The sequence below is a fragment of the Pelobates fuscus genome, chromosome 5, assembly GCF_036172605.1.
Source record: "Pelobates fuscus isolate aPelFus1 chromosome 5, aPelFus1.pri, whole genome shotgun sequence".
Taxonomy (NCBI): Eukaryota; Metazoa; Chordata; class Amphibia; order Anura; family Pelobatidae; genus Pelobates; species Pelobates fuscus.
Genome location: NC_086321.1, coordinates 56,998,508 through 57,025,606, shown reverse-complemented (window position 1 = coordinate 57,025,606; position 27,099 = coordinate 56,998,508). Strand labels below are relative to the sequence as shown.

Here is a 27,099-nt window from a genome sequence, read left to right as displayed (position 1 = left end):
TTAGAGAAAGGATTCATTAGGAGGTCTTCTTCTCCTGCCGGGGCTGGGTTTTTTTCGTTACAAAGAAGGATGGCACGCTGAGGCCTTGTATTGATTACCGAGGTTTGAATAAAATAACTATCAGAAATGCCTATCCTATCCCATTGATTACCGAGTTGTTTGATCGTCTTAAGGGCTCCAAAATCTTCACCAAATTAGATCTCAGAGGGGCATATAATTTGGTGAGAATTCAGCATGGACACGAGTGGATGACGGCGTTCAATACTCGGTATGGCCATTATGAATACACAGTTATGCCATTTGGACTTTGCAATGCTCCTGCAGTATTTCAGGATTTGATTAATGAGGTACTTAGGGAGTTTCAACATGATTGTGTTATTGTCTACCTGGACGACATACTGATACACTCTAGGGAGATTGAGACTCACCATAGACAAGTCAGAGAGGTACTACACAAACTTCTGCAACATGGTCTATACTGTAAATTGGAGAAATGCAGCTTTGACCAGTCGCAGATAGACTTTCTTGGTTACGTGATTTCTGGGGAAGGCTTTAAAATGGACCCTGACAAACTCCAATCTATTTTAGATTGGCCGTTGCCTAAAGGCCTCAAGGCTATTCAGAGGTTTATTGGTTTTTCCAACTATTATAGGCGCTTCATTAAGGGATACTCTTCTATCATCTCGCCTATTACCAATATGACCAAACAAGGGGCTGATACTAAGACTTGGTCTACGGAGGCTCTTGTTGCTTTCAAGACTCTCAAAGAGCTTTTTGCTTCTGCTCCCATTCTAGTCCACCCTGATACGACTCTGCCGTTCTTACTCGAGGTCGATGCCTCTGAGACGGGAGTTGGTGCTGTTCTGTCTCAAAGGTTAGGGGTGGACAAACCGTTACACCCTTGTGGGTTCTTCTCTAAGAAATTATCTGGGCCTGAAAGCAGATATGACATCGGTGATAGGGAACTGTTAGCGGTCATTAAGGCTTTAAAGGAGTGGAGACATTTACTAGAAGGGACATTACACCCTGTTACTATTTTAACGGATCATAAGAACTTGTCTTATATTGGGGAGGCTAAGCGCCTGTCCGCCAGGCAAGCTCGTTGGTCCTTGTTCCTCACTCACTTTAATTATGTACTTACTTATAGACCTGGTTCTAAGAACTCTAAAGCCGATGCTCTGTCTCGTCAATATGAACCGTTCACTATAACTGAGCCAGTCCTTTCCTCGATAGTTCCTAAGGGTAACATCATCGCTAACACGAATCTCAGGATTCACTCTCCGTTGCTTACTGAGATCATGAAATTACAGCATCTTGCGCCCAAACAGACTCCTGGGGATCGACACTTCGTTCCCGCCACTCTCCAACTAGAAGTGTTACGCTGTTTCCATAACAGCAAGGTGGCTGGACATCCTGGCATTCGCAAGACGTATGCTTTGATCTCTAAAGATTTTTGGTGGCCTGATTTACGTAAAGATATTAAAGAATTCATCGGGGCGTGTGAAGTTTGTACCAAGAATAAGCTACCTCATTCGCTCCCATGCGGATTTCTGCACCCTTTAGAGGTTCCTGAAAAGCCATGGTCCTGTTTGGCTATGGACTTCATTGTTGATTTACCTATCTCTAAAAAGCAGACTGTTATCCTCACTGTGGTGGACAGATTTACTAAGATGGCTCACTTCATTCCCTTACCTAAACTCCCATCTTCGCCCGAATTAGCAGAGATATTCGCTAGGGAGATCTTCCGTTTACATGGGATACCTGCCCAAATTGTATCTGACAGAGGTTCCCAATTTGTTTCCCGTTTTTGGAAGTCCTTCTGCTCTCAACTAGGCATCAAATTGAATTTTTCTTCTGCCTACCATCCTCAGTCCAATGGAGCTGCTGAACGCACCAACCAAAAGGTTGAACAATATCTACGTTGTTTCGTTTCTGAACACCAGGACGATTGGGTCGGTTTGATTCCTTGGGCGGAGTTTGCACACAACAATCTCGTTTGTGATTCTACGCATTCTAGCCCCTTCTTCATGAATTATGGCTTTCATCCTTCCATTCTTCCTTCGGAGTCTTCTTCCCAAGGGGTACCGTCGGTTGATGTCCATGTTGCCAATTTAAGGAAGTTGTGGGACCAGACTCGACAAATTCTTCTGCACAATTCTATGCTGGTTAAAAAACACGCTGACAAACGTAGAAGGGCAGCACCGGTGTTTGTTCCAGGCGATAGAGTATGGTTAAGTACTAGAAACATTCGGTTAAAAGTGCCTTCCATGAAGTTCGCTCCTTGGTATATTGGACCTTACAGGGTGTTGGCTCAAATTAACCCAGTTGCGTATCGTCTAGCTTTGCCTACTACCTTACGCATTCCTAACTCGTTCCATGTTTCGTTGCTGAAACCACTAGTTTGTAACAGATTCTCCTCCACGATCGCCCCTCCTCGCTCTGTTCAGGTGGAGGGTCAGGAGGAGTATGAGGTCAATTCCATCGTCGATTCTCGAATCTCCCGGGGGAAAGTACAATATCTGGTCGATTGGAGAGGATATGGTCCTGAGGAGAGAAGTTGGGTACCTCAGGAGGATGTTCATGCTCCCCGCCTCCGCAGGGCATTTCACTCTCGCTTCCCTTCTCGTCCTGGTTCCTTCCGCCCGGTGGGCGTATCTGAGAGGGGGGGTACTGTCAGGGTACCTGAGGTCTCTACCTCCGAGAGAGGTAGAGACTTAGTCGTTCATCCATCCGGACGGCCTGATTTCCCTCTTCCTCGCGGTCCATCCGGTCATGCAAAGCCGGCCGCGAGGGAGTGACTCCCTTTTATAGCATGACGTCCGGAAGTCGACGTCAGGACGTCAACCCGGAACGACCTGTCACTCAATTGGTTCAGGACCAATCAGGACTCGTCGGAGGTGTGTCTACTTATCTGAACAGGGCATTTAACAGTGCTTCTTTCATTAGCTCATTGCCCTGTCGTGGTTCTAGCTTGTTCTAGTCACTCAGTGCTCGTGTTTTCTAGTGATCCCTTTTGGTTTTGACCCAGCTTGTTTGCTCTACTCTGCTTATCTCTGTTACCCTTGATTCGGCTTGTCTATCGCTTACCTGTCTTCTGTTACCCTCGACCTCGGCTTGTCTTTGACCATTCTCTACTGTACTACTTACGTTAGTCCGGCCATTCTAAGGTCCGGTATACGTATCTGGCTACTGTTTGTACTCTGCGTGTTGGATCCCTGTCCCGATCCTGACACCTTGCCAACGAGAACATGACAGCACTGCCAATCTCCCCTGACTTCCCGATATTGGGACAGATGCCAGGTCAACCTTTGACTAACAAACAATTCCTTCTCCTTACAGCAGCCGTTGGGTGCAAAACCATCCTCCAGGTCTGGAACTAACTGGGTGCTCCCACCTTACAATTTGTTTTATCTAAACTTCGGTTTCTCTTTAAAATGGATTGGCTAACAACTTTAACTAATAAAGAAGTCCTTGTCAAAAAAATGTATTTTGACTTGGACATCATACATCCTTACTTTGGATGATTCCTTTAGATGGAAGGTGAGAGGCACCCTGGAGTATATGTCGTGGTTCTCGGCAGAGGTGGTGGTGGGTTGTGACCCCTTCGAAATATACCTCACATGATTGTCCAGTGTTTTTGGGATCCAGACACATCCTTGACTAGAGAGGGAGGATTGTGGAGTGATGCAACAGGCCAGCATTTAGTTTATTTTTGTTCTAATTGTTTTTTTTTTTTTACTCATCCAATTTCCATACTTATTTGCTCTGCTCTCAGTTAGCCCTGTGGTACTTGAGGAATTACCCACCGACTTGGGTCCTTCCTTCTTTCACAGTGCACCAGTATCTCCCCTATTATCACAGGACAAGGACAAATAATCCTGTTCGTATACCATACTATTAGCCGATGGCTTTAGGGGTTTTCATATGACTGCTATGGATTACACTGTTGCCTTGCTGGGATGCCTTCAATAGTAAATTATGTCACAGTTTTCTACCAGGGTGATTTATGGAAGTAACTTTATCCCACCCTTACAGCCTATAGGAACCTTTCTCACTCCCCAACACCCTCTCATTGTTTAATTGTTTAGCTCTATGTATCATATTTCTGTGGGATTCGCCTGGTACATGGTCGCCTATTGGGACACAGTCATGAACATAAAGACTGCGCATTACTAACACACTAGTTGGACTGGACGTTTCAGTTGACTCTTTCTTTATACATTATCTTTCTCATGAAAAAAGTAAATGTCCATTATGTCATATACACCAACATATACATCAACATTATTATTATAATTTACCTGTCTTTCTTGATTGATGCTACCATGTATGTCATGTCGATTCTATCTTGCATTCACAATAAAAAAATTGTATTTGAAAAAAATGCATCACTAATTCATGTGTAACATGTTTGTTGTTTAAATATAATCTAATTTGAGCCCCTTTTTCTGTTTTTCTGTGCTAGGTGTTTGCGTTCAGACAGAGACTGTGTTACGGCAGGCGATTGCCGAGAGGATCAAACCTGTGCTCATGATGAACAAGATGGACCGTGCTCTGCTCGAGTTGCAACTGGAACCTGAGCAGCTGTATCTGACCTTCCAACGTATCGTGGAGAATGTCAACGTGATCATCTCTACGTACGGAGAGGGAGAATCTGGACCTATGGGGAATATTATGGTGAGTGCCACAATCTGTCTTTATTGACTTTCAACAAACATTTCTAAAAGTGCTATATATAATGATGAATACTTCTTCCCAAGCAAATATCAACCAGCTGGATACACAATAGTTACCAAGCAGGGGAGGTTTCTTAGTTATAAGGTTAGAGAACAAATCCCCTCGCAATCTGAATCCAGTATGATGAACCACATGAAATCCATGACTAAGAACAGATTAATATAATAAAGTGTATTATGTGATTGCTTCCTTCTTTGGATTATGGCAGAAATAGATATTTATTGGCCAATCACATGTATTGACAAAATTGGCAGAAGCCTAAATAAAGGGTTACAAAAACAGTATTTTCATAACACACTGTTTTTGGTTAGAGTAATTCTTGCCGGTGTGGTAGACCTCACTAAACAAAACAAAAAAAATGATAAGTTTACTCACCATCCCACGCCAAGGCCAAGTTCTCCCAGCTGCCTGATCATCCTACGATTATGTCTGTCCACCTCGCTGCAGGGGAAGGGACTTCCTGGAGCACATGCTGGGCTGTTCCTCCATTGGTCGTCTGTTGCCGGCATGCTTTGTGTGCTGATCACAGATACCCAATGTAACGGATCGCCTGACACCCCGACTGGGTACCTCCATTTGACGGATGCTCCTAGTGCTTCCCGAGGGCTCCAAGCACTCCACTAGACACCATAACCACTGCAGACCCCACGAACCGCCGCAGCTTGTTTGGGGTCTGGCCGTCTTCCACCCACTCTGGACCCAAGACCAGGATCCAGCTTCCAGTAGGCAGACCTCTCTTGTAATTCAGAGAGCAGGAACAGGAACAGGAACAAGCTCTTACAAGAGCTTACTCTGGGGAGTATAGTGATTATAGCAATCCCCAGAGTGTAGGTAGTTCTCCAATTCCCCAAACATGAGCCGAAACCTCATGAAGGGTAGAACAAGTCTGAGGCTTTATTGATACAAGTTTGCTTATATACATTTCCTCAGGCCAGAGGCACACCCCCTGGACCTGATGGAATACAGGCACACAAAGGACACATCCCAATCAGAACAATACAACAATGTCCGACACTCCCACTTACAGCACACAATCCCTCCCCTCTGCCTGTGATATAATTAAAGTAGCTAATACGATAACCTATTATCCACAGGCAGAAAAAACACACACATTTTTATAAAGTCCCATAAGTACCCCAAAACATAACATATCCCCATAAATCTTATATCCCCCTGACAACATATCCAAACTCACCCAGATCAGACCAGGGGTTCAGAAATGTTATGGAAGTTATATTTCTGCCCAGGCAACCCAGGATTTCATGCCCAAAACGGTTCCATAGATTCGCGGCTAAGTGCCGCTGGAGGACCGACCGGGAACTGTGAGGTTTTCATGCCGAAAATAGTTCCTGGGCATTCGCGGCTAAGTCCCCCTGAAGTCTATTCGCGGTTTTAGCCCATGCGAATAAGATGGCGGCCACCACGTGTTCGAATGTCGAATGGTGGCCACCTCAACTGTTCGGGAGTTAGAAAAAAACAATGTTTAAAGTCCCAATAGGCACAATTAGGGTTCTTAAAGGGCAGTACACCCCAGGGGCCATTGTCACAGGGCAAGAGGCTGGCAAGCAGGCCTCTCCAAATCCCAGTGACGAAGGTGCTTTCGTCACACATCTTCCCTCCCAGGGGGAGACTAACCAGGTACCTGACCTCCTGTCGGTCAGTACCTGAGTTAGTCGAGCAGCCCACCCACAACCAAGTACTGCACCTGTAGTTCTCGTGTGTCCTGCTTTGTCCTGTCTGTCCCAGGCTGCAGAGGGCACGTCTGCCGCCCCTGATCTCTCTTGTGCTCCCAGGCATGGAGCTTTAGGTACTTGGTGTGCAGAGGCCAACTGCGCTCTGCCCTGATGCCAGCGCTTCTGCTGGGAGGCCTGCAGGTATTCAGGTCCTGAACCAAGGAGCGGTTGTGTAGAGGAGGGATTGCCTACCTCCTCCTCCTGGCATTCCTGCAGTGTGGGTTGGGGATCTGGACTGACCGTCCAGCATCCCTGTAGGGCTGGTGCAGACCACGGTCATATCTGTCCCATTGGGGACAGGAGCTTCTCCCCTCTGTAGCTGGGGAGAGGGACCGGTTGTCTCCTCTGCCTGTAAGGTAAGCTGCCGCTGGGGAGAGCGAGTGATAGGCTCCTCTCCCTGTAATACATACTGCCGCTGGAGTGTGAGACCGACCGTCCCCACTCCCAATAACTTGTCCTGCCGCTGGGGTGAGAGACCAGTTGTCTCCTCTCCCTGTGAGATGCACTGCTGCTGGAGAGAGAGACCGGTTGTCTCCTCTCCCTTGTAGGTAAGCTGCTGCTGGGGAGTCGGACCAACTGTCTCGACTCCTGGTAACGCTTCCTCGTGCTTAACCACCTGCTGCTGCTGTGAGGAGGGACTAACAATCTCCACTCCCTGTAACTCACCCTGCCGCTGGGGAGAGCGACCGGTTGTCTCCTCTCCCTGTGAGATGCACTGCCGCTGGGGAGGGAGACCGACCGTCCCTCTCCCGGTAGCTCCGACTGTAGCTGGGGATCTGGGCCAGCTGCCCAGCATCCCTGTAGGGCCGGTGGAGAGACCTCAGTCCCATCTCCACCTGCCATCTGAAGGTCATCCCAAAAGCAGTCGATGAGGTCCCCCACTTCGGTAGCTGGTAGGGAAACAGGGGGTAACTCAGCCAGGTCTCCCCAGCTGTAGGGTGGTAGGTCTGGTTTGGCTTGTCAGGTAGGTTGGGGCTGCACGAAGCTGAGCAGGTGTTGGTAGTCCTGCTCCAGCTCCCACTCCCTTGTTACCAGGTGGGTCATGTATTTGCTCACCTCGCGGTCGTCAGCCCAAACATACATGCCCAGCCGGTAGTCATAGATGTCCCAAAACCTAGACTCCTCTGTGCTGCCAAGATCAATGTCCTCCTCCAAGGCATCCCATAGTAACCCAGGGCCATCATAGCCATGACCTTCGCGCCAGTTGTGCTCGGCCGTCCAGGGGGCATGTTGAACGGTATGCCACCATAGGGCCTGGTATGCATTGTCTAGCCAAATCTCTCGCCATACCAGGGTCTCCAGTCTTGTCACCCACTCATCCAGGGGACGTTCTCCCAATAGATACATCCGCATCGCCACACGCTTCTGTAGCCGCTGCTGGGGAGACTCTCACCTCCCCGCCGCTGGGCATCTTCCAGGGCATCATGCCAGACTTCCTTCCTGTTTGCATCCATGTAGTCCACGGCCGCCTCTTCCTCCTCGTCCTGGAACGCTGTCCGAAAACTAGCCAATTACATACTGCTGTAGCCAGGGGCGCTGTACGGATACTAGTGTTGCCCTCAATTAGAGTTTATACGATACCGGTGTCTCCGAGCTGCTTCTCCTCGCTCTAGGATGCCATCCCACCGCTGCCACCACTGTAACGTATCGCCTGGCACCCCGACTGGGTACCTCCGTTTGACGGATGCTCCTAGTGCTTCCCGAGGGCTCCAAGCACTCCACTAGACACCAGAACCACTGCAAACCCCACTAACCGCCGCAGCTTGGTTGGGGTCTCCCCGTTTTCCACCCACTCTGGACCCAAGACCAGGATCCAGCTTCCAGTAGGCAGATCTCTCTTTTAATCCAGAGAGCAGGAACAAGCTCTTACAAGAGCTCTTTCTGGGGAGTATAATGATTATAGCAATCCCCAGAGTGTAGGTAGTTCTCCAATCCCCCAAACATGAACTGAAACTTCATGAAGGGTAGAACAAGTCTGAGGCTTTATTTACAGGTTTGCTTATATACATTTCGTCAGGCCAGAGGCACACCCCCTGGACCTGATGGAATACAGGCACACAAAGGACACATACCAATCAGAACAATACAACAATGTCCGACACTCCCACTTACAGCACACAATCCCTCCCCTCTGCCTGTGATATAATTAAAGTAGCTAATACGATAACCTATTATCCACAGGCAGAAAAAACACACACATTTTTATAAAGTCCCATAAGTACAATTAGGGTTCTTAAAGGGCATAGTCACAGGGAAAGAGGCTGGCAAGCAGGCCTCTCCAAATCCCAGTGAAGAAGGTGCTTTTGTCACACCCAACATGCACAGAATTAACATTATCCAGTCCAAAACTCTTGTTACACTCTAGAAAAGGATTTTGTGTTACAATGTTATGTCACAATAAGTAGTACAATCAGGATGTTGTGATTCAGGTGACTCTCCAGTTTGTTTCATGGTCTAAACACATTGATCCAATATAATATTTCTTACTGAAAAACCTGTAAGTGTTAAGACAAATTGTTTTCTGTTTGTCGCACTGCTTGGCAATAATCCCTCACTATGGCACTGTATTATACACTTGTGTTTGTAGGTTGACCCAGTAATCGGTACTGTCGGGTTTGGATCTGGTCTGCACGGTTGGGCTTTTACGCTGAAGCAATTTGCAGAAATGTATGTTGCTAAATTTTCTGATGAAGGTGAAAAAGAGGTGGTGGAACCAACTGGGCATGCAAAGAAAGTCGAGGATATGATGAAGAAGCTATGGGGAGACACGTGAGTAGGGATCAGATATATGAGTCAAATATGAACTGTACCCATTGAAAAAAAGCAACATGGCTACAATGAGGATGTTATGTTTAGGGCAATATCATGTCAATGACAACATATGTAATAATTATACCATATATACATATATTTATTTATAACACTATTTTCTATCTATAACTTAATTATTTGGCAAATGATTTTTGAATGCTTTTCTGTCCAATCAGAATTTTAGTTTTTGTTTCCATTTTTAATGTGCTATCTATCCGTACTAAAAAACATATATTTAAACATTATTTTCCAGCAACCTGCTTTGTAGTGAAGGGGTTAAACTATGAAATAATTTCAGGCAAATTGAAATACAGATTTAGACCCTTGGAAACTACCAGAATGTAGCCTATGGAGCAGCGCAGCTAAGGGGAATGGGCCTTGACATGGCTAGGAGACAGCCATAGAAGGGGTGTAGTGTGGGGGATTGGCTAGTGTTATGGGAGGTGGGGTTTTGGCTAGAGTAGTATATATAGTGGCTATTTTAGATTCTGGGCCATCCTAATTAATCCTCACTTACCTGTTTTGTCCCACCCTCCCTTCCTTTTTGTTTTTGCTCCCGTTTGGTCACGGCAGTGGTGGGTGGATAGATAAGTTTGAGTATAGGTTGTTTGTAAAATAGTTTAGTTCGCTAAGAACAGTTAGGTTTGGAAGGGTATTGGTAGGTTTGAGCTCATCGGTAGCTCCGAACCTGGTGTGTGTAGGGTGTATCTCGGTATGCCCCTACATGGAAAAACCTTGGAAAACATTCCCCTTGGTGGCAATGGTTATGTTTATATGTTAATTATATGTTAAAATGTGGTTTTACTTATTGTGATGTTGGTCATTGTCTGGGGTAGTATTGTTAAAGGAGTTGGGGTGTTATGTTTAATATGTGGACAATTACCTTTTAAACTTTTAAAGTACTATTTATATTATTAAAGCTGTGATAATTTCCCCAAAACTAAGGTGTCTGTGTATGTTTTTTTTTTTTTAGGGGGGGGGGGGGGTTGTTAAGCATATATCCGGGAAAAGGCGACTATGCATATGTCAAGCATGCTGTTCCAGGGACTGTAGGTACAGATCTAAGCCCTAATGAATCCTGATTTGTACACCAGTCACAAAAATTAATTCCAAGACATTCAAAGTATCATATCAACCCAATATCCCACAATAATTTATATTGCAAGAAAATCCCTTCTCTCTTACTTTCTGTTCACAGTTTCTTATAACAGAAACGATTTAGCAAAAATAAATATCCTGCATGGTTTGTGTCCATATGTTTGCAACTATTAACTTCCACAATTCTCGTGATATAATTATGTGAAATTATAATTAAAATGTTCCAGGTATTTTGATCCAGCAGCTAGAAAGTTCAGTAAGTCCGCCACCTCCGCAGATGGAAAGAAACTACCGAGAACATTCTCTCAGCTTGTGCTGGACCCAATCTACAAGGTGATGAGGCTTTGTGCTGGGTCTACATGGACCAGATTTCCATGGAGTATGATTTCTCTTCCAGAAGTTAGGCATATTTGTTTGTTTGTTTGCAAATATGCGTTCTTTTTTTCCTAGATATTTGATGCAATTCTAAACTTTAAGAAGGAAGAAACATTCAAATTAATAGAAAAAATTCATGTGAAACTTGACGCGGAGGATAAAGAAAAAGAAGGGAAACCACTTCTTAAGGTATATGTAAAACCCAGTTTGGAGCAGGTGCTATGCTTTGAGACAGATGAACATTTTAAACGCTCCAATTACATAAAACGTATGTATCTATCAATGATCTATATATCTGCAGGTAAACTGCCTTAAATTGTGTGTCGATTAATTTGTATTGGCCATAGCAGTAATTGTTACACGCCATACATTTGTAAACTACATTTTCCGTAATGACGCTAAACCAGACATTTACATTTTTAACAATACGAAAGCCTTTTTTTTTTTTTTAGAGAACCGGAACCAAAACTATTTTATGACCCACGACCTTACAGTCATTCAGATATTTAAAGAGGCACATTATATGTTTTAAGCAATGGCGGAACTAATGTAGAGGGAGCACTGGTGCAAGAAAGTTTTTCGGGTCCCTCTCGAGTGCAAGAGTGGTCATACAACTCCAATAATGCTATGCCAGCTGGGGATCTACCATTTGGCCATATTTGAGCGGTCGTATTTGTGAGCAGTGTTTGTACGTTTGAATGCAAGTGTGTTTTTGTATAGAGTATATGTGTGCATGTAGGAGTTTATTTGTATGTACTGTGTAGTGTTTGCCCTTGAATGCAGGGGTGTGTTTGTATCTAGTGTTGGCTTTTAGGTGCAGGTGTGCTTATGTGTGTAAAGTTGTTTTTTTGTTGTTTCTTTCATCGTAGGGGTGCTTGTATATACTTTTTGTGTTTTAATACAGGGGGGTGTTTGCATGGAAAGTTTGCTTTAATTGCAGGGTTGTGTTTGGATGTAAATTTGGCTATTAAATGTGGATGTACATATGTGTGTAGTATTGCTGTTTGAGTAAAGGGTTCTGTTTGTATATAATTTTTGAGTTTGAATGCAGGGGTGTGTTTGTATGCAATATTTGTGTCAGATTGCAGGAGTGTGTTTGCATGTTGTGTTGGTATTTGATTGCTTGGATGTTTTCACATACGCACATACTCTACCACATACATACATACTTTTACAGATATACATACACATTAACACTTAGATAAATACATATAAACACACTGATACATACACACTCATAACACTGACACATGCACACACCTTGACACATGCAAACACTGACACTTGCACACACCTTGACACACAAATCCACACACTGACATATATACACACACACACACAGATACACACCCTGACACACACACACACACAGATGCACACCCTGATACACAGATGCGCACACACACACTGATATATACACACCTTGACACACAGATACACACCTATACACAGATGCACACACACACACTGATATATACACACCTTGACACACAGATACACACACACATACACAGATGCACACCCTGACACACATATGCACACACTCACTGATATATACACACCTTGACACACAGATACACACCTATACACAGATGCACACCGTGACACACAGATGCACACACACACACACTGGTATATACACACCTTGACACACAGATACACACACATACACAGATGCACACCCTGACACACAGATGCACACACACACTGATATATACACACCTTGACACACAGATGCACACAAACATAAACACACACGCACACGCACACTCAGATACGCTCACTGACATACACACACACTTTTACATACATAAACACATACACACATCCATGCAATATGTTTTTTATTTGCAGCCATCCTCATATTACCATATCTTTTGTGTATGGGAGGGTGGCTTGCTTGGGGTCCTGCTGCTGCTGGCTGAGGCTGATGGAAGCGAATGTGGAAGTCTGCAACAGCTCACTCCTGCTTCTCTCTGCCTCTCTTGCGGCACTCTCCTCCACCGCCTCCTCCCTCCTTTACGGCGCTTTCTGTGTTAAGTCTTCCTCCAAGGCTGCTGATACTAGAGGGGCCCGGTCTTGCTCTTCAAGGGCAGCTGCTAAGTGCATGGGCCATTCGATAGGACACCAAAGTGTGAGACCCCCAGTGCAGCTGCACAGGATACACAGGCAGTAGTTCAGCCATTTCAGCCCATTGCAAGGGCTCTTTAATGTCTTGGCAGCATTTGCCCTTATAAGATACCTTATAAGGGCAAATGCTGTGGCACCACCAGATTCAGTTCTAATTAAGTCAGTTTGGGTGTTTGCTGCTTCTTTATTTAGAAACACTCACAGGGTTAGTCACTAAAATGTGAATTGTCAGGAATTCAAAGTAAGTTTTCGGCCAAAATATCAAGCAAATGTTTGCAATTCAGCTATTTCCCCCTTACATTTGAAATTCACATTGACCTCACACAGTGGTTTTACGTGTGTCACCCCTATATATATATTTGATGTCTGTTAATTTATGGTGTCTGTTAAAATGTTGACATTGTCGAGGAGACGTTCCCTGCAGTTATTGGTGCTCCTGTTTTTGTGGTTTTAAGGCTGTAATGCGCCGGTGGTTGCCAGCAGGTGAGACCTTACTTCAAATGATCACAATTCACCTGCCTTCTCCTGTGACAGCGCAGAAATACCGCTGTGAACTGCTGTATGAAGGGCCACTTGATGATGAAGTGGCTATAGGTAAAGTTACAAAACTGAGACAATGTTACACACTGACACACATGCAGATACACATACACATACAGACACGCAGATAGGTACACAGACAAATAGATACACAGGCACACAGATACACAGACACACATATACACACACAAACAGATATTTAGATACACAGACACACAGATACACAGATACACAGATACACATACAGACACACATGCAGCTATACAGACATTCATACAGACACAGACACATGCAGATACACAGACACACATATAGATACAGAAACACACATACAGACATGCAGATATACAGACACTCATACAGACACAGAGATAGATGCACAAACACCCATACAGACATGCAGTTGCAGACACCATACAGACACACAGACACATGCAGAGACACAGACACACAGATATACACATATAAATACACAGACACACAGATAGATACCGAGACATACGGAAAAATGCATATATTTTTTGTATCCACCCTCCTGTTTCCTACCGTTTGGGTACAGGAGGGTGGCTTCCCTGTGGTCCAGTCAGCTGGATGAGTATGCTGGTAGTCAGAGACTCTACCAGTCTGCGCTTCTTCTCTCTGACTCTTCCACGCGGCTCGGTCTGGTAGCTGGGAGGAAGTGGCCGGCTGTCACTTCCTCCCAGTGCTGACATCATTAGAGGAGCCCAGTTGTGCTATTAAAGGGCTGCATCTCTGACCGACCCTGGAGGACACATTACCATCATAAGCGTGTTGAGCGTCTTTTCTTCTCTTCCTTGTCAGTCAATTCTTTGGCATAGAGTATGTGACTGACAGGTGGGAGGAAGACCTATTTTTAAATAGGTTTTTCTCTTAATTTATACATTTGCTAGCAAATCACAATGTACAGATAGTTTTTATGCTCTTGCAAAAAGAGCTTAAGTTGTTATAGGCATGACAGGTACTGTAATTCTTTGAGGTTTTAACTACACAGTTGCTGTCTATTCCTCCTTCACAAATATCATTTACCTGTCCACTCGCAACCCCCAGTGTTTTAGATTAGGTAATACCAATCTTTATACAAAGTGGAATAACTTTCAGACTCTAAATAATTATTTCTGGTTTTATCAGCATTCTTCACAATAAGTGGATTATTTCAGAAGTTTTTTTGGAGATATGCATAAAGGTCATATTTTATTACAAACAATTATTTATTTATTTTTGTCTGGCAACTGTCTTTGATTGCCATTAAAAGAGATGCATCGAAATGCTTGCAATCCAATATACAGAATATTATTACGCTTTGCACAATTTGCAAAGACCCCCAATGATGACTTCGCTGCTTGGTGTCTATTGGCCGGGGGGGCACGCAAAGGTGAGATTCACTTCCCTAACCTGTCCTTCGCAGGCGCCACTATCGCCTTCCTGTTGCTGCTCTTCAGCTTCTGGCATTTCAGCTGTCAGGAGCCGATGTCAGCACTGTACTATCGCACATGTGCGAGATTACAGCTTTGAGGTTTATGGATGATCCTGCAGTCCCGCAGAAAGAGCAATTTCTTTAGAGCCATCATGGTTGGGAAAATGAAAAGGCTTGATTGCGGTAGCTCTGCCCAGTGCCAAGCTTTGTCTGGAGAAGGATAAATACTGAGACTAAATAGTGCCAACTTTGTCTCTGTAAAAATCCAGCCCAGTGAAACTGAGTATTTAATAAATATTCTATCCCTCTCCTGAGCAAGAGTGGACCACCAAACACCACTACACCTAAACTCGCACGAGGGACTGCCTGCGAGCAAAGGGTATAACTAGCTAACTAACTAACTAACTAACTAACTAACTAACCTAAGGGTCTCCAATAGCAACATAATTGTCCAGCTGGATACTTGCTGTACCTCTCAATGACTAAAACACAGACTTAGGGACACGGTAACCAGATAGATCTCATTACGCAACCTTATGCTGGCCCATGGGTGCAACGTACTACTGGCATAAATGCCGGCCTTAAGCTGTGCAATACCACATCCAACCTGTCTGCCCCTTGGGTATCCAGACCTCACTTTAACATATTAACCTGACTTTTTTACCATTGTCTTGTATGTTTGCCAACAACAAGCCTAGCGTTACTCTGTTAGATGATACTGTTATACTGCAATGCAGTACTCTCCATATGGTTGTCTCTCTTCGATGATTGTGTAAAGGGACGCTGTATGAATTTTATTATAATGCATGAAAAGCCAAATGAAGAACACACAGACAGCATTTCTTAAATTATGTCTGCAATTGCTTTCAAAAATATATAAAAATAATAAAACATCACTCCCCTCATCCTAAAGCATTAAATGCAATAAATGTTGCATAGGCATAAAGGTGGCATACTCATAAACTACCTCCTTTGGGGAACATGGTGTGAAGGATTTTCCATGTACTTGCCTGTGGGCCCTCAGTTAAACCCTCTCCCTGCTATTTAAATACCTGTATCGGTTCAGTTTAAAATGTATAAAAGAAATGTCTGTGTGTTATGTGTAAAAGGTGACTTTATGTATTTGAAAGAGTTTTATGTCTTTTTGCAACCATGTGCTCAATGGAGTCTGCCTCTAGCCCTGGATAATTGGATTACTTTCCCCATTGTCTCCAGGATAGAGGCCTCTGTAAAACCTGTTTAAACCAGATTGCCATGCTGCCAGCCAGGGACCAAAATATACTTTTACTAACTTTTGAACCCCTGGTCTGATTCATGCCATTTTTTTAATATGTTGTTCCCCTGAATGGATTGATTGTGAATATGTAATTTTTATGTGAATGTGATATATGGTTTTAGAGTTATGAATGTTAGATAAAAAGTATGTTTTAAACTGTACGTATAATTGGGTTACCTCTCAGGCTAAGGGGAGGAGATGTGTGGGATGTAACCATTGTGTGATTGGGTAATTCATAATTGTCTGTGGGCGTCTCTCTTGCAGGGGAGAATTGCATAAAAGCAGAGTGTGTGTCATTAAAAGTCAGTCTTGTTCCAGCATTAAGCCTTGGCTCATGTGTGGATTATTTGGCGATACCAGCAAGTTATTACTCTGTGGATTACTTGGTGATTTTATTTTATGGGAAGAAGGGAATGCTTGACGGAGTAACGGACTGTACCATCACACATGGCTTTCTATATTTAATGTGTCAATTCTACTTTTTACATAGCTGTGAAGAATTGTGATCCTAAAGGGCCTCTAATGATCTACATTTCAAAGATGGTTCCCACCAATGACAAAGGACGTTTCTATGCTTTTGGTCGGGTGTTTTCTGGTGTTGTGTCAACAGGACAGAAAGTACGCATCATGGGTCCAAACTATACACCTGGAAAGAAGGAAGATCTGTACATAAAGCCCATTCAGAGGTAAGAGCATCTCGTTACATATAAAGAGTATTGTCCTACGCTTTATTATCATGGACATAATTCTTTGAGCCATTAGAAATTCTTGCTTTCAAACAAACTTTGATATAGTTTAGTTTTTCTGAGCTTAATTCCTGCTTTCAAAAATGTTATATGAACAGAACCATTCTTATGATGGGGCGTTCTGTTGAACCTATTGAAGATGTCCCTTGTGGCAACATTGTGGGCCTTGTTGGCGTAGACCAGTTTTTGGTGAAGACAGGCACCATCACCACCTTTGAGGATGCCCACAATATGAGGGTGATGAAGTTCAGTGTCAGCCCAGTGGTACGTGTGGCTGTGGAAGCAATGAATCCATCTGACCTCCCAAAATTGGTGGAAGGCTTGAGGCGCCTGGCCAAATCAGATCCAATGGTTCAGGTAGGCTTGTTAAAGCATTTCAATGGGTTAGCAAATCTCATTGGATTTTCACCTATCCCTATTAATTCTATGGGGAAATATGAGCACTAATTGTACTAGTCTTTTCAAATAGCAGAATTCTTCAAGTGGATGGATTTATATTTTTGTTATAATTACAATGATTCACTGGTCTCCTTTCAGATAAAGTAAATCAGTGGTTATCTCTTATTTTCATACAGTTTACTTTTGGGAATCCTGGAGACAGCTGTGTGATTTTTTTTGTCAGACAGGGGACCACCCTTAACACCGATTATTTGAAGGTCCACAGGACTTCCTTTCCATAAATGTAACACTCAAATTATAGAGACAACTTTTTAAACAATCTTTCTTTAAGGGAAACTCCACAACCCACTATCTGGGGCAGATGTTTGATTGCAGAGACTCCTAATATACTTTCCATTCTTATAAAGTAAATGGAATGCTCCACAGAAGTGGAGTATATGTGGTAGCTCTGTGTAGAGGGGTTTGCCACCAACCAGAAACAACTTTAAAATAGAAGTCGACGGGTGTTGTAACGTTGTATCCTTTTTTCATCCTTTTGATCCACAATAAATACATTCTCCCCATTCAGTGTATAATTGAGGAATCTGGGAAATACATTATTGCAGGAGCTGGAGAATTGCATTTGGAAATATGCCTTAAAGATCTTGAAGAAGACCATGCGTGTATTCCTATTAAGGTAAAGAATAATCTTTTTTTTGTCATTTGAATGTTTATCAAGTTTGTAAAGAAGTTGGGGAACAGAAAAAAGGGAGGGATGTCCTCAACACATTCTCATAATGCACCAGGATTATCAATCGTAAGAAGCATCAACATTGATAGGAGACGTTGTCATAAGCATAAAAACAGAGAAATACACCGCTTTGGATACACATAGTTATGGCCGGGCCCATAGTTCGGGTTGTGGAACAGATACATCAACTTACAGCAGTGTGTGAAATAAGTAAAATACAACTACAAATTTGTCAGGTACCCGATCTCCACGCGTCCCACAGGTCCCATGCCCTTTGAAAAGTGTTTGAGAGAATACTGGCTTCAAGCACGTAGTCACAATAGGAGTGTTGTTTGTCAACGTGTGAGAGCAGTTCAGAGTGAGTCGGTGCCATCGGAGATTTTCAGGACCTTGCTATCAGCCGTTGGGAAGTCAGGGCAATATGTACAATCAATTTCAATTATGATTTAGATAACATGTCAGGGATATCTAAAGGAAGGTAAGTGCGAGGTGAAAAGGTTAATGAACATTTCATCAGGTGTATAACTATAGTTTTCAGCAAAGGCCCAAAATTGTCGGAGATGGGACCATTCCCACCACACATGTAAGGTGCAACTCAAAGAAGTTGCATCGCCAGCATTGAGGTACAGTTTATGTAATCTACTAGGTACCATATACCAGCAATACAATGCTTTAAAATGTTGTTTGATATGTGCAGATGATATGATCCACTTTCTGGGTAGGTTGATAATATATTCCCAGTATTTTAGGGAAATCGTACAATGCAAATCCAGTTGCCATTGCTGAGCTGAGTTAAAATTTGAAAAAGAGGTATGCTGGGAGAGTAACCTATAGCACTTGGAGATCAGGTTACAAGTTGGAGGCAAATATTTATTAATCAAGATTTATTATATCTTTGGAGGCAAAGATTTATTGTTCCCAGAATGTTGTATGAGCTGTGGAAATACTTGCGATGACGTAGTGTTGTTTTAGGAAGTACTGTAACTGTATAAATGAGTAACGTGAGGAATGGAGAAGAGTTGGTAGTAAGGCGTAGTCGGTCAGCAGGTTGCCTAACTGAAATAAGTGATACAGGTTTGTGGCACCTCACACCAATGTCACACCACGGCCTGGCATTGATAGTCGGTATACAATAAGTAAACGATAGAAGCAGAGTGGCTAAGGATAGACCGGTGTGATTAGTCAGGTGTTTTATGTTTATCTCAGATATGCAAGAGTAATTTGACAGATGTGGGAGCAGATGGGGAAAAGGACAGAGATGTTTCAGTAACCACAGAATAATAGTGAGATCATAAACTATTAGTATTTTTTCCAGGGTGACCCATTGAGGAGGAGAACCAGTTTAAAAATGAGCAGTGGCAAGTATTTTTGCGTGGTAATATGTCTGGATGTTTGAGAATGCCAGTCCTCCAACATTTTTCAGTACATTCAGTAGTTTTTGGTCTCCCACCCACCCAAACAAAGTTATTGAGAGGTAAGAACCATCTTAAAGTGCCAGAGTATGTTTTATGAAGAAATAAAAATAGAGGTGGAACAAGTCTCACTAAGAGAGCACTTCCTGTCAGACTGGGTACCACGATCCACTTGCACCATGGAGTTAGAAGGTACATAAGGGAATGGGAGAGACCCATGGAGGGGTTTGGGGAGGGGGGGATGAGACACATGGAGGGGCTGGTGTGGGATGAGACACATGGAAAGGCTGGGGGGGAGGGGGATATGAGATACCTGGATAGACTGGGGGGGAGAATGAGACACATGGAGGGGCTGAAGGGGAATGAGACAGAGAGGGGCTATGGGTAAGAATGAAACCCATAGAGGAGCTGGGGGGGTGGGGAGGAATGAGACACATAGGGGCCCCAGGACGCAGTGGTTTCAAGTTATGCCTCTGGATGAGGTCTTATGTTTAGATGCTTCAAAACTTTTTTTTTTGTTAAACCAATAGATTTGAACTCTCAAGTCCCAAGTTTGCGCCCCAAACCATCTGTTCTTCATATCTATAATATCCTTCTTTGCTAGGAGCTCCGCATTGTTGTGTCTGAGTGTATAACAGAGCTCCACAGCAATAATGCTCACAATAATGTGTTTTTAAATTACAATAAATGTGTTTACAAATCAGTCTGTGTAAATAGGTTACCTTGTTCTTGTTTTAAATTACATTTTAATTACATAATTTATTAGTAAATCACCTAAACGTTCTCAAAACATCCCTGCCCCTGGACATGCCCCCATTCACACCCCTAAAATTAAAGTGTTCCTCTTTGTCCATTTGAAATGTTGGGAGGTATATGAATGTAAATAAAATACAGTGCAGAAAGAGGAATATATTCATTATTATATAACTCACTATTGACCTACATTCATGTGGTATTTACCAGTAGTTATGGAAGTGGCAAAATATTTGTGCAGATACCAGCACAAATGCTTAACATTTTCACTGTCAGACACCTTTCTTGCTTATATTTCATAACGTTACAGGGTTACATTTGTTTTTGGCTCCTAACAATATACAAAAGAGAAGGACCTTGTCTGTTGTTTTGTTTCTGTACAACCCATCATATATCAAATGTAACCTGTGTTTCTCTGGTATTTAAAGAAATCAGATCCTGTAGTATCTTATCGTGAGACAGTAAGCGAGGAGTCCAACCAGCTGTGCTTGGCCAAATCTCCAAACAAGCACAATCGCTTGTACATGAAAGCCAGGCCCTTCCAAAATGGGCTAGCAGAAGACATTGACAAAGGAGATGTGAGCTCCAGTCAGGAGTTAAAGACACGTGCCCGATACCTGGCAGAGAAGTATGAATGGGACGTTGTAGAGGCCCGTAAGATCTGGTGCTTCGGACCTGATGGAAAAGGACCCAATATATTGCTTGATAGCACCAAAGGCGTACAATATCTCAATGAAATTAAGGACAGTGTTATGGCAGGATTTCAGTGGGCCACCAAAGAGGTGAGAATAGGTTGCACTTCATAGCTTTGTCCTTCCTAGCACTGATAATCAGCAGTTTTTAAGATGAGTACTAGTAATGAGTAACAAATGGTTTCACTCTTTTGTTCGTTTCTGATGTTACACTAAATTTAGATACGTGATGGTTGTTAGGAAGGGAGCATTCCAATTCGAGCATATATAGGAACATGTTACATTATACATTACAAAATAGTCAATACTTTATTGCACAGTATAAGAAAGAAATATTTATTTAAAAAATTAAAACAAAAAAAAAGACAGAAAGACTGGCTGGAACTTAAACCAAAGTAAAATAGTACCTCACCAGCCCATTAAGCCATGACACAGGTCACTACACCCCAAATGTTTCGGCACCTCACTAAATGCCTCTCTCAGGGGAATCTGCAGAATTGAATAGAACATGCAATAGGGTTGTAGAGACTAGGGGGTGAAACAACCAATGGGGAGCAGTGAGTGGGTGAGGGAGCAGGCAATGGGGGAGCAATGGCAGGGAGATTGTAATAGGAAAGGGCTATGAGATAGGAAAAACAATTATTGGGGAAAACCAATGCAAAGAGCAATGAGAAATTGATAATGCAGTGGCTTAGACCATGCAATAATGGTATAAAAGCAGTGATCAGGAGGTCGAGAGGAATTAGAAGATGAAAAGACAGAAAAGGCTTTGGAATAGATGGAAAGAACTTTAAGTGAAGGTAGAGTTCAGTGGAAACGTAAGAGCATTGGAGTGAGGGGATAAGAACGTTGATCAGAGAAATTAAATTCAAAGGAAGATTGCGGAATAGATTTAAAAAGACAAATGAGAAAGGTATGCAATCAACAATGAGAGAGCTTACCAGCAGTGGAAGAGAGGGTAGGCAGCTGTGCTAATGGGAAGAGCAGACCTAAGGGAGGAAAAGTGAGTGAGGGGTGGGGAGTGAGAAGAGATATGGGGCCCAAGGCATACTGGGCATAAGAGACCAAGGGACTCTATTTTTTTTCAAATTGGGAGCTCATTTTTGTTTAGAATGGATCAGTTAACAATTGTGCCCATTTTGAACCACTGTTTAAATGGCACCAAGTGTCAAATAATAAAACAGTCTTCAGAAAGATATGCTTCTTCTCTCCAGGGTGTTTTGTGCCAGGAGACAATGAGAGGTGTTCGATTTGACATCCATGACGTTACCATGCATGCTGATGCCATTCATCGTGGAGGGGGAGAGATAATTCCCACGGCCAGGAGAGTCCTGTGTGCCTCAACTCTCACAGCCAAGCCCAGACTGATGGAACCTATCTATCTGGTGGAAATTCAGGTAACAGCAATCGATGATTCATACAGCCTGTAAGAGCTCTTGTGGAATGTGCGGACAGCATGTGTTAAGGCTACTAGCTTTTATGGACCAAGTGCAATACAAAAATACATTATAATGACCAGAATACTGTTTATAACTGCAATACATAACTTATTAAGATTATATAGTTTATATATTATGAACTTTGACTAACCTTCTGATTACTGTTTCCAGTGTCCAGAACAGGCAATTGGCGGGATCCATGGTGTGTTGAGCAAGAGACGCGGTCATGTTTTTGAACAATTAAGAGTTGGTGACACCCCTATGTTTGTTAGTAAAGCATATCTTCCTGTAAATGAATCTTTTGGTATGTATTTTGAATTATTATTTTTTTTTAGTTGATACAGAGCTTAGTACTGGAGATATTTATGTTTTTCTGTGTTGGAGCTTTCCATTTATTTGACCATCAGATATTATGTATGTTTCTTTTGCACAGCAAGTATTCTGATTTCTTCACATACACGTATCTCAATCCATTTCCACTAGGTCCATTGATTGTATTCAACCATATAGCACCATGTGTTGGTTGTATATAGCTTTGCAGAGACCCTCCACAATGTTTGAGTGTTAGCTAGTGCCCTTCCTCTAACATCTTCCATCTTCCCTTTCTGCATTCTGACAACCATCTTATAGCATTTTCTATACAGCTTTCATTCCTTCTGCCACAAATAAATGTAAACAAATTTACTACACCGTTTTAAAATTCTTAGCAGGAATACTAGGAAGTAAAATGTTTGAGATTCTCTGGGTTATTCTATTATTTATTTACTAAAGTAAAAAGTCAAAGTGAATTTCAAAACTCAGCTATGATTTCAATTGAGCTACTCTGGCTTTGAATTTGAAATGCACTGTGAATTCTCACTTCAGTGAATAACCATTTATATATTGTATTCCGTGCACTGCACAGTTTTGTCTGAAATATTTGCACCATTTTGTCTGATACAGAAGGTGTCACAAAATAGACAGCTAAAACAGACATACTTTGCATATGGGTATTATTATTATTATTATTGCAATTTATATAGCGCCAACAGATTCCGTAGCGCTTTACAATATTATGAGAAGGGATTTAACTATAGATAGGACAATTACAAATAAACTTACAGGAACAATAGGTTGAAGAGGACCCTGCTCGATCGAGCTTACATTCTATAGGGGGTGGGTGTAAAACACATTAGGACAGGAATTTGCAATCAAAATTATTATTTGTAGGGCACTTCATGGTTAGGGTTATTTAAAACGTCCCCAAAATGTAAAAATACCAGACAGTCTGTGTATTTTTAAGAAAGTAATTTTTTCTGCATGTTTCCTTGCACTAGGATTTACTGCGGACTTAAGGTCTAAGACTGGTGGCCAGGCATTCCCACAGAGTGTGTTTGACCACTGGGAGATTATGCCTGAAGATCCCCTTGAAGTCAAATCTCGTTCCAACGTAATAGTTTCAGAAATTCGCAAACGCAAAGGTTTGAAGGAAGATATCCCTCTCCTGGAAAGATACCTGGACAAATTGTAGCCCATCTTTTTAATTCCAGGTGTTTTCATATATAAGTAATTATTGTCCAAACGAATCTCTAATTTGGCAATTTTTGTCTCATCTGGCTTGTAGGTCTCATTGACAATTTCATTTAAAACACAAATGTTACAGAAAAAATGGTTTATTAAATAAAATAAATACCTGCTCACAGAAAACTATGTATTGTGATTTTTATTTACTTTACCTTTAAACATTGCTGATATATTTAAGCACAAACACGGGTGAAATAATTTTAAATACTGTACATGGTTGTATGAAAGTCTGGGCAAGCCTGAAGAAATAGCAGGTTTTGTTGAGTTTCCAGTATAGTTAATTTTCAGCGCATACATTTTAATAGTATTTACTGCAAATATAGTTAATATTTATAATCTCCGAGATACAGAGCTTTTTTTTATTTTAATCTCATTACCGTCTATGCCTATTGTTACGGTCTTTTCTTCCTAACTTCGAAACATCATCTTGTGAACTTGAAAACATAATTTTCGTATTATCTAATACACATCAATGGCTTCCTTACGACTGGAATGCACTGGACTTTTTTTAGTTTTACTCCAAGTGGCATGACCATTCCAGTGTTTTGAAGTAGCCATGGTTCTAGGAACACTGCACATACCGAGATAGATCAGCTAGATACTGGAAGTATAACTCCACCAGCGAGAATTCTGGGCTGGCTTATCTATGCACTCAGCCAATAAATGAACAGCAAGATTGACATCTGGCGTCTGAAGACTGTGGGTGCCCTTCAGTCGGCATTACAGGAGATTTTGACCCCCAGCAGGACCCAGGTAAGAGGCAAACTGTTGTAAAATGGTTTTAAATCTTTACCTGGAAGCGGGTCAAAGTTGCTCTTGGAATCAAAACCACTATATTGCTATTAGGGATCGACCGATATTGATTTTTTAGAGCCGATAATCTGTTAACTTTCAGGCCGATAGCCGATAACTTACCGATATTCTGTACATTTACCATTTAAAAACAAACTATTTCTACACAAATCTATGGTTAACTGAACATGTTTATTTTTTTGAAATGTATTTTTTTTTTATTAAGGTAAATGCACAAAATATACATTTGTTTATGTTTTTTAAGAATATATATATGTGTGTAATGGATGCAGTGAGTATTTGATTAGTGAATGCAGTGTGTGTTTGTGAAGTGGATGCAGTGTGTGTGTTTGTTTAGTGTGTATATAATGAATGCAGAGTGTGTGTGTGTGTGTGTGTTTGTGTAGTGTGCGTAAAGTGAATGCAATGTGTTTGTGTAGTGTGTGTATATAATGAATGCAGGGTGTGTGTGTATATAATGCAGAGTGTGTGTGTTTGTGTAGTATGTATGTGTATATAATGCAGTGTGTGTGTTTGTGTAGTATGTATGTGTATATAATGCAGTGTGTGTGTTTGTGTAGTATGTATGTGTATATAATGCAGTGTGTGTGTTTGTGTAGTATGTATGTGTATATAATGCAGTGTGTGTGTTTGTGTAGTATGTATGTGTATATAATGCAGTGTGTGTGTTTGTGTAGTATGTATGTGTATATAATGCAGTGTGTGTGTTTGTGTAGTATGTATGTGTATGTAATGCAGAGTGTGTGTGTGTAGTATGTATGTGTATGTAATGCAGAGTGTGTGTGTGTAGTATGTATGTGTATGTAATGCAGAGTGTGTGTGTGTAGTATGTATGTGTATATAATGCAGAGTGTGTGTGTGTGTAGTATGTATGTGTATATAATGCAGAGTGTGTGTGTTTGTGTAGTATGTATGTGTATATAATGCAGTGTGTGTTTGTGTAATATGTATGTGTATATAATGCAGTGTGTGTTTGTGTAGTATGTATGTGTATATAATGCAGTGTGTGTTTGTGTAGTATGTATGTGTATATAATGCAGTGTGTGTTTGTGTAGTATGTATGTGTATATAATGCAGAGTGTGTGTTTGTGTAGTATGTATGTGTATATAATGCAGAGTGTGTGTGTTTGTGTAGTATGTATGTGTATATAATGCAGAGTGTGTGTGTTTGTGTAGTATGTGTATATAATGCAGAGTGTGTGTGTTTGTGTAGTATGTTTGTATATAATGCAGAGTGTGTGTAGGTATGTAGTGTGGGTAAAATTAAGGGGGGGGGGCATTTTTATTTTTTTTACTTAAAAAAAAAATATATAAAACATTTTAAAATTAGGTTTTAGTCCTCCCTCCCTGCTGGTTACTTGGCCAGGGAGGGGGGATATGGCATTCCCTGGTAGTCCGGTGGCATGGACTGTGTAGAGGGGGGCCAGGACACCTACTTACCTTCCCAGCGGCTCCCTTCAGCTCCTCTGTCTAACTTTCATGGCCTATGTGCCGCGCGGAGCGTTGCCATAGTAACCTGTGGTAATGCTACTACGGCCGCAGGACTCGCAAGAGTTAGACAGGGGAGATGAAAAGAGCTGCTGGGAAGGTAAGTAAGAGCTTTCTGGCCCCCCCACGCTTGTAATGGGCCCAGTGGCCCTGATCGGCAATATCGGTATCTTTATTGCCAGATACCGATATTGCAGAAAATACCGAATATCGGCCAGACCAATAATCTGTCAATCAATAATTGCCATCCATCAATTCATACATACAGTCACACACACATCCTTCAAAAAATATTAAGGCAGATGTATGGAGCATAAATGCTTCAGTTTACTTTCACAACAGATAGCCTTGAGCCATATGCTAGTACGTGAGCATGCACGTGCAGTTCACACATATTTAATATGTATATTTGTTTAGTTTTTTTCTCCCACAGTGACTAGTTTAAATAGTAGAGACGTATTGGATACCGCACTCACCAGGTAACCCAGGTGCTCTGAAACAAAGGCTGTCCAGGCTTCCCTTCCAAGATATGCAGAATAAATAACAGTACAGGCCCTCTGGGATAACAAAAATTAGCAGCATTATTGAAGCAAAAACAGCAACGTTTCGACCCTCCCGGGTCTTTAGCGAACTTGATAAAGACCCAGTAGAGTTGAAACTTTGCTGTTTTTCCCCCAATAATGCTGCTAATGTTTGGTATCCTGGAGTGCCTGAACTGTTATTTATTCTGCATAGTTTAAATAGTATAACTTACATTACAGGGGTCTTGTCACCCACAAGTTTACATTCATATTGAGTTTGCAAAATGCGTTGACATAAAACAAAAACACATTTGTCCTACACTCCACAGCTACACCACGTATTCATTGCCATGCATTGTCTCCCTTTGTTTAACAACACATAATACACACTGGACATTTTAAGGTTGT

General features: G+C 42.1%; 1 protein-coding gene across 2 annotated transcripts in view; it reads left to right on the top strand.

Annotated features, from left to right (window-relative positions):
• Nucleotides 1–23,886, top strand: part of LOC134610721 (elongation factor 2-like) — a 40,294-nt gene extending 16,408 nt beyond the window's left edge. The window contains exons 4-15 of one of the 2 annotated variants that reach the window (XM_063453879.1): nucleotides 4,466–4,677; nucleotides 9,058–9,239; nucleotides 10,607–10,712; nucleotides 10,830–10,943; nucleotides 13,340–13,478; nucleotides 16,626–16,821; nucleotides 16,980–17,238; nucleotides 17,849–17,956; nucleotides 20,604–20,957; nucleotides 22,082–22,264; nucleotides 22,478–22,610; nucleotides 23,623–23,886. In XM_063453879.1, coding sequence (XP_063309949.1) covers nucleotides 4,466–4,677; nucleotides 9,058–9,239; nucleotides 10,607–10,712; nucleotides 10,830–10,943; nucleotides 13,340–13,478; nucleotides 16,626–16,821; nucleotides 16,980–17,238; nucleotides 17,849–17,956; nucleotides 20,604–20,957; nucleotides 22,082–22,264; nucleotides 22,478–22,610; nucleotides 23,623–23,816 — 2,180 coding nt within the window. In that variant the 3' untranslated portion in view covers nucleotides 23,817–23,886. The remainder of the gene's footprint in view (nucleotides 1–4,465; nucleotides 4,678–9,057; nucleotides 9,240–10,606; nucleotides 10,713–10,829; nucleotides 10,944–13,339; nucleotides 13,479–16,625; nucleotides 16,822–16,979; nucleotides 17,239–17,848; nucleotides 17,957–20,603; nucleotides 20,958–22,081; nucleotides 22,265–22,477; nucleotides 22,611–23,622) is intronic. The other variant, XM_063453880.1, reaches the window with a different exon arrangement.
• Nucleotides 23,887–27,099: the final 3,213 nt, after the last annotated feature.